The following is a 12,361-nucleotide window of genomic DNA, read 5'->3' as shown; positions in this document are numbered from 1 at the left end:
CTTCATGAAATTCTAAATTCTTTGAATAGGAACTAAACTGTCGTTAAAAAATATTTAGCATCCAAAAAGTACTCAGGGTATATTTGATCCTTGAAGCAAATACGTGTAAGAAATTGAACAAGATCATGGAAAGGGAAAAAAAAAGAACAAAGATCATAAAGAATTAGGAAAATATTTTTCTATGTAAGTATTAGTTTATACACATATTTTTATCCAACACTATAAATAGCTGAGTATTAAAATCTATATTCGTAAATGTCCTTTAATTACCTTGCTAAAGTCTGTAGATAGAGACATGGCATTTTAATGGGAAAGTCTTCAGAAATTCCTTCTTTGACACTGGGAAGTTGAGACTGGAATGCCTTTGCAGGGTGATAGCAGAGGATACTGGGCTCAGCAGCACTACTTAGTGACAGTAAATACAGTGCATTGGCTTTAATTACTTGATGAGCTTCCATAGTTGGCAAGGCACGAGGAGTTTTAACTTGCATTGGTTTTCTCCGAGACTGTTTAATCTAGAGAAATTAGAAAAATGTATATTTAAATTATATGTCATCACAAGGAAGCTGACAGTATCACTTACACTAAAGTTGTTTGGTTCTTCCTGTTATAAAATATTTTCTATTACAAAATGGCACTTCTATTATTTTCATAACTTTGCAAATTTTTAATAAACAGATGAAAGTTTTGATGTTTGCCTCAGGATGAATTTTGTGTGCAAAAAGTTTCAACAAATTTAGTTTCAAAAATAAAGTTAAATTAGCATTCTTCTGCTTATCTTAAAACCTCAACTTGTTTATAATGCTTTAAGCATGAATTTGAAATTGGTCATGGAAGACGAATACAAGCAAAACATCTGTCGTACTATCCCCATTAAAAACTGCTCTAGTCTGCCCAATGTTTGGCATCTTATAGCCAATGATCTCGAGGATTAAGTTCACTAAAGAAACTATAAACATATAAAGTTAAAACAGTACTCATATTTCAGTAAACAAAAAAGTTAAATAAACTGGTGCATGCTTTTAAAAAATTAGGTACTGCATTCTATACTGCAGTTGTACTGGGATAAGAAAATAAAATTACTGTACAAATTTGAAAACACTACTGTCTGAAGGGAAGAAATCAAGTTTCTGTCTTAGTATTTTAAGAAGCAAAGTTTCTGTCTTAGTATTTTAAACCTATAAATGACACAAGTGGATATTTCAAAATCTTCAAAAATTCTGAAATTACAAATTTTTTAAACTGGTCCTACCCTATTTTCAAGTTATGCACACAGTACTATTAAGCAGATAAGAGTGCTAAGCATATGAAAGCAGATTAAAATACCTTCTCTCTTGCTGCTGCTTGCTTTTCACGGAGATATTTTTCTCTGCATCGATCACAAACCAAATACCAAGTGCTTCCGCCAATACCACCATCACCACAATTACCAGCCCATCCTCCACAAAAGTGCCCAATGCTATTATAACCTTGGCCACCTGCATAACGACCACAACCTACATTGGGAAAAAGATGGAAAAAAAGTTATTTCAAAAGAAGGATTATTATTATATTATCTCTTAGTGTCAAAGAGGGATAGAAAAGGGGAAGGAAAATGCTTGTCTTTTCCTGGCCTAATTTTCTCCTTTTCTGTACCTCTGAACTGATTAAAAAACAAGGTGCATGTCCATGTGTCCCACCAGTACCCAAAGAATCCAAACGCACTTCAGTTTTTTACGTTTTTATTATGAACTTATCCAAAGCATCAACAGCTCCCTATTCAGACAGCTAAGGGACAGTATGATCGGTATTATATATAGGCCAATATTATCTATAATTTAACAAACACAGAAAACCTACCCCCTGCCCAACAAAACTTACAAAGGAATAAAGTGCATTTCTTTGAGATTACTGTTTCTCAGAAAGATTCAGGGCATTCATAACTCGGAATAAGAAAGCTCCTTAATTTTGCTTTACTTTGCATACAGTGCTAAAACAAGCTCATACATCATCAGCCTGAACTTCACCTGGTAAAATAATTAATTAGTTATGTTTACAAACTAGAAAACATGGAAATAATTTTGTCGTTAATGAGGTTAGTTATTATTAGCTACATTGTAGCTAATCCCTTCTATTAGCGATCCCTTTTCTAAAGAAAACACAACTTACATAGCTTTTGAACTCATCTGACTGGCTAAGATAATGCCTAGCTAACACTGATTTACTTCATTTTCCTAAAAATAGAGTACCGAAAAAAAACCAGGGACCCAAATCAAGAGATGAAACAGGAGACTGAAATTGTATTTTAGCATACAAATTGACTAGAGACTCGGACTGGATTTTTTTTAGATACATTTTAAACCCCAAAAATTAAGTCATTGATACCCAGTGCTGACACAGCAGATAAATGTTTTTTAGTATTTACAGTAGAACAGTAATAGAAAACATTTCGCAACGTAGAAACTCTTAACTAATCTCATATTTTTTATTTCCAATTTTCTCAGCACAGTTTCATGTCCTAAAGTGTAATAAATGGCATGTTTCTGCTCTGAAGATCTACTGTAAAGTGAGCTCATTATTTTGGCCTTGTTTCAAACAACTTTCTTGAGCATCTTTGAAAGCTTAAATCCATAACTACTTAAAGATAACATATACAAACGTGTGATTTGTAAGTGTAAGTTTAAATTTAGCTTATACAGTGAAACTGTGTTAAAATGTTAAACAAGACAGTCCGACACATTTTCATAACAGTAACTAATACCAAAATGTGCATGTGCAATATATTTTACAGATTGACATGGGAATCAAAAAATATGTAATCGTACCTGGATGAGCTTGTCTCATGTGGTAGGTCACTGGATATGGATGGGATTCTCCACACAACTCACAGATGGTGTCTTTTTCAGGTCCTCCCACTGCAAGTTGGGCCATCTCGCCAAAAAGATTTCCCCTTGGCCTAGTCTCAACCTTTTCTTTTTTCTTTTTCTCTTTTTTAGTTTTCTTGTTATCTTTGTCACTTTCCTTCTTCTTTAACACTGCACAAGAACCAGGACTTGGAAAAATCATGTTTTGGGAAGCTGCTTTAATAGTTGCTAAAGAAATATCTTCCCAGAAAGCTACCAAGTGCTGCAATGTTAATGGAAGAGGAGACTTGGATTTTATTGTGTGGTGACTCGATGTTTCAAAGGAGGTAGTTTCAGTTTTTCCATCTTCACACTTTTCATGCAGAGGTGGTTCTTTTAACATTGAGAGGACTTTGTTTTTATTGATGCTACCCATTTTAGATATATCTGGTCCATGCGGCGAGATGTTGAACATGTTAAGAGCAGATGATATTTCCAATGAATGTCTATTTTTCAACTTTGTTTCTTTTTCCTCTGCAGGTTGTTGAGTAAGACTGCTTCGAATTGGTGCATGCTCTTTGGACAGTTCTGGATTAAACTTCAAAAAAGATGAACAAGCCATAGCATCATGAACAATACCTTCATGCCAGAGAAATGCAGCAAATACAGCTCTAGCACATTCTGCAACAGAAGGTGACATTGCTTGCTTGGCAGGCTCTACAGGCTTGGAGCCATCTCCTTTGAAAAGAAAGCTGGATTTTTCCTTTTTGGGTCTTGTGTGTCTACCAGCACATTTACGGCTCACTTTTGGAGATGCTCTCATATCTTGCTCATCTTTCAGTGGTGCTTTTCCTATGCTGAAATGAACTTTATTAGAACCATCGTCCAGACTTCTGAATTCTGTGTTGTCTTCACAGGTACTATCTATAATACTGTTAGTCTTTAACGTACTTGAAGTACATACTTCAACTACCTCACTGTGAAGATTTTCTTGTACAACATGAGGGGAAGGAGCTCTATTTTCAGTTTCTGTAGCAGGTTTTCCATCTTTTGCAATAATTTTTGGTTTGGGTGAAGTGGACCTGCCCCTCAAGGGTTCTGTTAGTGGTACTTTCTTTTTGCGAAGGGTGTCTGGATCTAATGTGTAAGAATCTGATTTGGAGCGTTCTCGAGGAGGATCAAGCTTTGTTTTTACAGGGGATGGAGCTTTCTGAGGTAGAGTTTTGTCATGGGGTGATGAGGATCGTGGAGAACTAGCACCAGACCTAACAGCTGTAAGTGTCTTTGTCTTTGGAGAAGATGACCGGGTTCCTGGCCCTGGAGATTCAGCTCTCAGACCAGTAGTTGTTCTACCATCAGTTTTTAGTGTTTGCAAAGTGTTATGATTTGGAGACAAAGACCTGCTGTGAGAGTCTGATCGCAATTTTGCAGCATCTGATTTCAGCATAAGAGACTCACTGGCAGATAAGCCGTCTGTATTTCTAGGTTTCTTCTGGTCAGCAGCAGCTCTATTCATTCGCACATCAAGCTTGGGTGATCTGCTGTCAGCTCTGTGTTTTGATGACATGTCTGATTTTCCTGATGGAGAAATTGGTCTAGCAGCTCCTGTGAAATTCATTCGGTCACCTGTTTAGTATATTTTATAATTATTACACTTTGACAGTGATACCTTTAATAATACAAAACAGTAATACAAAAGAATTAAAAAGATCTGAACACAAGATAAAAATCAAACACGTGTTTCTGTTCACAGCAAAATGAAAGGAAATATAGAGGGACTTTCTCTTCCTCTAGAATATTTTCAACACATTTCTTGTCCCAAAGATACACACAAACAAGTTTTAGGAAATCTTTACAGAGAAACACTACTATGAAGGTATCAAAAAGCACAGTTCTCTGTTTCCAAAAACACTAGTAAAGGAAGCACAATCCTTAGGCAAATGACAGGAGTTATCTAAGTTTACCACAGCTGCAATAGAAAACAGGGATTATTTATTTATTAATTATCTCTATGAGTTACAGCCTGACTGCAACAAGAGACTTGCAGAAAGATCAAATGTATTACCAGATTTATTTTCTTTAATGCTCAAAAGTCAGGAAACGTAGGAAATAAATACAGCTATAAGGCAAATCGAGTAAGACGTTTACAAACACACCTAAAATGATACACATTGATAATCTGAGGTATACACCTTTTTAAGACCACAAACTATCAATGTTCTGCTACCAGAACACAACCTACTAAAAAACAACCCAACAAACCAACTCACCTTTTCCAACCACTAAACTAAACCATCAACTGTGGTCTATGATGTCCTCTTATTTTGATGCAGTAATTTATTGCTTCTGTGCACATTGATTTTGTACATATATTAATCCACAGAACTATAAAAACTATGGGTAGCTAATATAAATACATAAAACCCAAGTATATGCAAAGTAGCAGCTCATTAAAGCAATTTGCTTCTAGTAATTCTGTGAACACATTCAGTCTCTTGTAGAATTGTATTTTGAAAATTAAGGCAAGCAATGTTGAAATTACTGGCGAGCAACGCAGCAGTTGTGAATTAAATATAACTGTTTCTCCACAAAGTGAGACTTTACACTGCAAAGTCTTGAAGGTACAGTTAAGTCCTGATCTGGATGGGTTTTCACTAGTTAAAGGTGGGAAATCTGTGTTTACTTCCTTCTGCATTATGGGATCTGAACCATCTTCTTCCAGTTCCCACTCATGAAGCCTTATCTGTATGCTAGAAAATATATAAAAGCAGTTTCTCCTACTGTTACCTCTCACAGTACAAAAATATATGTATTTTTTGAAGCAAAGTCTAGCAACCCAGATGTTTCCTCAAGTTACAAAACAATTATTATTTTTCTACCTCTGTATTTAAGTAGCTTATAATAAAACAAAGAGCAACAAGAAAAAGTGAAGGATACCTATACTGGAATATTTGACAAGCTTGAAGGTTAGGGTACTCTCCTGGCTTCCCAGGAGATAGGACATGGTAGGAGTTAATACTTCTCCAGGCAGAGAAGAAATATTTTGTCTATATTCAGGAACACTATGCCAAATGCAAACAGCAGAATATAATGAGAACATCTCAAACGTGATCGTAATAAATTTTGAGAGTCTAATTCACCTTCCTTCTTTCTTCTTATGAGTTCTATAATTACTCTTTTCTTTGGAAGGAGGGGGAAGAGGAAGGGAAAACACAGCATGGTACATCATAGTTTATAAAATGATTGTTCTTGCTAAAGAAAAAAAAAACAAACCTAAAAAAGTTTCTTAAATATCAGTCCAAGCATTTTGCTCATGCCAGCTCAGTTATTCACCAGTTCTACTGATGAGCTATTTTGAGATGTCTACTTTGTGATACATGAATTCAGAAATGTAAACAGTAATTACTTTAAACACACTTTTCCCACAAACAAATAAAAAGATTAATTTAAGGTCTGCCAGATAAGAAAATTCTCTAGATAGAATCTTTTTACAGAATTACTCATAAAGGAAAGAATAGTGAAAAGATGACAAAGACATAAAACACTGCAAGCCATTCAGCAATGTATTAAACTCAGAATATATGCATGACTAATGAATATCAAGCAGGAAAACATTCTGGAACAAGACTGCTTATGAAAGGCATAGCTTAACAGCAGCTTCCAGCAAGAAAAAAATACCTTATTTTTTAAAAAACAAAGGCTTGGATTTGCACATATACAGATAAATACTACTAATAAGCATTCTAGACTATCAGCACAAAAAAAATCCCCAAAATGGAAAGCTGCATAACCACGTAGCAAACTGCTTTAACTGTAAGTAAGCAAAAAAAAAAAATTACATTTTTTCCCCTTTCTTTTTCCATGTTTCATTTGCCTATTGTTTGAAACCAGGCCTTATTAGATCAGATTAACAGTCACCTTTCTGTTTGCAAAGCAGAAAGAATTAGCCAGATCATGTATCATGAAGTTGAGGCAACTCAGAAAGGCAACACTGAATGGTTATATCAAACAAGCTCCCAACAAAGACCAAACCTGAACATTTATTTTCAAAACATTGTTTTATTAAGTGAATGAAATGAAAATGAATGGAAGGAGGGAAAAAAAAAAAAGAAACCAAAACAAAACCTCCAACCAAAAAAACCATTTTGAATGTAAAAGTCTGAATAGCCTTGCTATGTTGACATGCATACCCACCCTTCAGTTTGTGAGAGAGAGATGAAATAGCAGAGGCAGGCCCAGCTACATCACTAGTTTTGTAAATACGCTCACGAGAAGCAAGGCAGCAGGATGGAGTTTCTACAGTGGAAAACAGTTGCACAGAAGCAGCACATATTCAATGGAAAAAGCAGTAAAAGCAAAACAAGCATTTCAAATGATATGCATCTCCTTTGTTAAGTATTCGGATTTCATTGTTTAAACTCCTGCATTAGTTTTCTCTGAGAAATAGTTACTTCAAAATATTTTCCCTGAGCTAAATTTTTAAAGAATAAAAGATAACCTGTGATTTCAGCATTAGTTTCTAGGATCTAAAAATATGTGTAGATTAGCCAATAAGAATTATGGTTTTGAGACAATTAGAGACCATCTAGATGTTTATGTTGGAAAGCTTTAATGGAAAGAATGAAGAAAAATATATCAAACCCACCAAAACTACCTGTTTTCAAATCTGAATGCACCTCAATAATGTAAGGTTTTGAAAAACTTCATGTACATAATGTGAACTGTGGATTCTCAATATTATCAAGACACATAACTAGTAGATGAGTTTCTCTATCAAACAGTATAGACATAAACCCAAATCTATATCAACCCTTAAAAATGTTGCCTTAAGAAGAAAAAGTTAAATCTGATGCAATCCAAGATTATTTCAGTAGAGAGGCTACTAATGTGAAATTTGTTAGCAGTACAGCTCCAAATGAAACTTGGGAGTGAGATAACAGCAGGAACTTTCAGTTTCAAGTCTATCATTTTGCATTCCTATAATGTTGGTTTTAATTATAATTCCAATTCCTATTCCTTCATTTAGAAAAAAATAAGTCAAATTCTCACTGTGTTAACAATTTTAAAAAGAATTTTTATGTTAGAAGACACTCTTTTAGAGAGACCCCTTTTTACAAATGGAATAATACAAATGTATTGAAAATAAGTGATTTCAATTCCTGCACTGCTTAAGACATCTTTCTGTCTGGTACTACATTTAATAACTTGTGCACATAAATATACTAAACCCCCTATCTTATGCAATGAGCTATATTCTACAGACTCTCCAACAAGGTGTTCACATATTTGAAGCAAGAATTTCAGTCTTTAAAACAAGAAAATACTCTCTATTTTCTTAATCCAGGATTAACATAGATTTAAGAACAGTATTACCTACTTCGATGCATAGAAATGATTTGGAGAGATCCAGTACTAACTATACAGCTTCCGAGTAAAAGGATGTCACTCTGCCAATTTTTAAAGGTTAAAATGCAGAAAAACACATTAAGACCACAAAGTAGCAGCAAAGGCAATCCTAAAAATGTCATATTGATATATTAGCATCTACTCTATGAATAATTAAATGAAAATCCATACTAAATCCGTCTTCATGAATGCACATTTACACTTCATTCTTTCATTCTATGTCTGAGAATACTTACGTTTTATATTGTTGTAATCTAGTTTATATTGAACAATGTACTACTACTCAATCCTTTCCAGAGGACTGTGGGTCAAAGAGAATAAGTTTCCCACATAACCTCCGTGCTGCCTTGGCAAACAATCTATGTCTATCCATGACAACTGGTCAGCCACAGGGACCAGCTTTTTGGTCAGGATTCCTTCCTTCTGAATCACCTACAAAGACTACAAAATAAAAGGTAGGCAAGGTCTCTCTCACATCACATTTGAATGTGACAGCGTATCTTTAGTTACACTCTTTCCTTCAATATGGAAATAGCTCCAGTTTGACAAGCCACACAATGTGGAGACATAGGAGTTCAATTCCTATGGCAGGATACAGTCTTCTAACAGCCATGCCTACTTCCTCTGAGGAAATGCTGGTAAACCAATCCAGGAGGCATGACATACCACCAACTGTCCATGTTAGCCTTTTCTGAACAAACTCTAAAACAAACTGGTAAAATGTCTCTGGAGAGTGGAGAGAAGTTAAAAGTTTCTTCCAAAATGCCACTGCTTTTCCACATGATGAAGAAGGAAAGCATTGACCTTCTTCTCCCTTTCACCTAAGCAACGGATACGTCTTCAAAAAGGACGCATTCCTCTTTTACTCGCTATTACTGACATGGAAGCTACAATAAGGCTTTTAGCTGAATTTCCTCAAGCACTGCAATCAATGTATCTTTTTCACACCCTGAAATGCCAAATGCCATAGGGACAGTTGGACAAGGGAGAAAAAGGGGAGAAAAGTATTAGATACAGTTACAGCAGGAGTATGAGCCTGTGCCTGAGAGCAAAAGCTGAAACACAGTATCATTAGAAAAGCATTAGCAATGTTCTTCACCCAAAGGTGAAGCACCAACCTTGTTGGAGCACCAACACTTGAGCCACTTAGGGTTATTAACTGAAAGAAGCATTCCTGTGCTAAAAAAGATAGATAAAAACGATTCTATGGTTTTACAAATTGTAACTACAATTTTTGGAGATGTGATAAGCCATATTTATATGCTTCTAAAGCATCCCTGCAGTATTGTGCTACCATGGTAGGGGCTAATCATGTATAGTGGGGCTATATGCTGGATTGCAGCTCTGCAGCATGGATTGGCAAAGCAGCAGCCTGACAGAACACTCACTATGAACATATTGAACAGCAGCTCAACTTCTGCCTGGACTGAGATGCGTCAGGAAGCAGTGGCTGTGCCAGACGAGGCTAACGATGGGGTTCCAAAGCCTCTTCAGCCTATAAATCTATTCTTCATTTGCAATAGCAACTCTTATGCCACGTTTTCTCACATCCAAGTCAAACACTGGTGAATTTGAAGTCTCACACTTCCCTCCCCAAGTTCAGAGTACAACAGTCAATCATGAAATTTTGATAACTGATCCTAGACAGCATGGCAAGATCCTGCTTCCTGGACTTGTCACGTCTAAGGACTTGTATGACCCAGCACACACTGCTGAAGGCTGAAAACCAAATGTTTCTTGATCCTTTAAGTTTCCACGCTTCATTTATACTCAGAATTCAAGCAGAAATTTGAGTCTTCTGTACTCTTCACAAAGTTCAGAGACAAATTAATCAAGCGATGAGTAATAATCCTGCAGCTCTGGGAGGTTGCAGTCCTGAGAAATCTGTCACTGATGATCCTCCAGACTTCTCAGAAGCAAGCATTCAGAGGCTGGAGTAATTACAGGCTGCTTTGTTGAAATAATCAAGGAAGAAACATACATAAACTTGTGCTCTTTCTGGAAAAAATCCTTGCTAAATTTCCAAGTCAACACGGCTGTACCTGAACTCATGCATGTTATGCCATCTTTTGTAGCTTTTCTGGACTTCTAGCTATATAAAAGACTGACAAGGAATTAAAATACATGACAAAAGCACCTTAATTTTGTCTGTCCCTGTGAAAAAGAAAACAATCTCCCAGCTTTTTTCCCTTGTGTGACTATGTGTGAAAATTAGCAAAGGAATTAAATAGGATAGAACAATCAGCCCTTCAAAGAGTTCTAGTAAATAACACAACTTTTAAAGGAAAACTACAATCTCTCACTGACACAGAGTATATTTGATAAACAGACCAACATTTCTCTTGCTATTACAAAAATCTAATTTAAGGAAATAATCCTAGAGGACATTCAACATGATGCTGACTTTCCTCAGAATCAAGCTTCCAAATGAAATTTCTCCCTAGGAGGACAGATACCTGGGGAGGAACAGAAAATCTAAGTGGTAGACTAAACTATTTAGGCAAATTTTCAATCAAGACTGGTATTTAGTATAGAACTTCTACGGCCATAGAAATCTAGGCTGGCACAACTTCTTTCAAACTATTAGACTGTCATTATATGCTTTAATATAGCAGTTATTGACTACAAGTGTTCATTTTAATTTTTAGATCTAACTTTACTGCAAGAAGCACTTAAGGATGGAGCACATCATTTGAAACTAAAACTAAGCATGTCTAGGGCAAAATCCAAGTGACTTGATATGGAGCCTTGGGATATATTGTTCGATGGATTTAACTTCTAATTACATGTCTGCTAACAGGAGACTGCAAAGTGCTTTGGAAATAATGAATGAAAATTGAACACTTAAAAGGAGTTTCCGTTACAGTTCTATTATAACTGCATCAGCATTGAACATTGATCAAAACCCACACAGCAGAATTCGATCTAAATAGAACTTTTCTGTCTAAATATTTTTATTGCATATCTGCCTTGCTATTCTAATTAATTTTATATTGCAAATCAATCCATTACTTTCTAATATGTGAAGTCATAGATATAGTCATATATAGTTATATAGTCATAGTAAAATAACTGCTTAAATGTTTAATCTAGAGTCTTATATCCCTCATAACTTCCTTGACTATCAAATGAAAAACCGTATGAATATAGTCTTACGGGACTCCCTGACGATATTCTGACTTTGGATGAAGGAGTAATAAATTTGCAAAAGACTAAAGGAAGCTCAAACAGGATTTTTTTCCCCATATTATTCTTATATTTTCATAGCCAAAACAAAAATTTTACTATTTCTCTCCTTTTTGCATAATTTATATTACCTGCATCAAACTTCAATTAGATAATAAACTGGAAGAAAGACCTTGTATCAAATCACAGTTACTACAACAGTATATCCATTCTGGTTGATGATTTTTGACCTGCTGGAGGGGCAAAGAACCATATCAATTGAGATCTTATACTGAGGTAAGATCCCAAATCAGACATAAACTTGAAAAATTTTTCCAGTTTCATTATTATTTTATATTGTAGACTACCAGTGCTTCCCCTGTTTAACAAAAAAGGTCCGCTTTTGAATAAAGGATCGTTACTAAAACAAACCATAGATTTAGCTTACTGAATATAGTTTATCTACATCTGTTGGACAGACAAATTCATTGAGCAAGATCTTGTTGGGCAGTCAATAAAAAAATCTTGACAGCTTTTCTTTTCATACAATATAGGCCTAAACACTAATGAGCAAATAATCTGAAATTTGAAAGAAGACATTTAGGATTATTTTTGATGCAGAGTTGAATAAGAAGCTCTCACTTTACTACTCTGAACAAGAGAAGAAAACTAAAAGTGGTGGGAGAGAATATACAATTGACAAATTCTCAGTGAGGGTGAGCTGATACCACTGGCAATCAGCTGTTTCATTTGAGTAGGTTTTAGAATATCCTGCTTTCAGGATGTTGGACTATTTCTGATTGTCTTTATAAGTGTGAATTAGAGATTTTAATCTAGTTGTTATCTGAAGCATGTCACTGTCACTTCAGTAAGATGAGCTGGATAGATACAGGACTGCATAGACATAGAGACTGAACTGACTAATAGGGTTCCACAAGAAAGAGCTGAGGCATTTCTGAAGGACAGTT

The 12,361-nt window shown here is 35.4% G+C and overlaps 1 protein-coding gene across 13 annotated transcripts in view; it reads right to left on the bottom strand.

Annotated features, from left to right (window-relative positions):
* Positions 1-12,361, bottom strand: part of MYCBP2 (MYC binding protein 2) — a 182,810-nt gene that overhangs the window by 33,403 nt on the left and 137,046 nt on the right. For 9 of the 13 annotated variants that reach the window (XM_030476192.1, XM_030476196.1, XM_030476195.1 and 6 more), the window contains 3 exons: positions 2,805-4,448; positions 1,327-1,496; positions 271-515 (listed from right to left, as the gene is read on the bottom strand). In XM_030476192.1, the coding sequence (XP_030332052.1) occupies positions 271-515; positions 1,327-1,496; positions 2,805-4,448 (2,059 nt within the window). Of the gene's footprint in view, positions 1-270; positions 516-1,326; positions 1,497-2,804; positions 4,449-7,016; positions 7,119-12,361 lie in introns of all 13 variants that reach the window. The other 4 variants (XM_030476191.1, XM_030476198.1, XM_032919757.1 and 1 more) reach the window with 1 other exon arrangement.

This window comes from Strigops habroptila, chromosome 2 (assembly GCF_004027225.2).
Source record: "Strigops habroptila isolate Jane chromosome 2, bStrHab1.2.pri, whole genome shotgun sequence".
NCBI lineage: Eukaryota > Metazoa > Chordata > Aves > Psittaciformes > Psittacidae > Strigops > Strigops habroptila.
The sequence above is the reverse complement of the archived record's forward strand: the minus strand, read 5'-3'. Positions and strand labels throughout refer to the sequence as shown.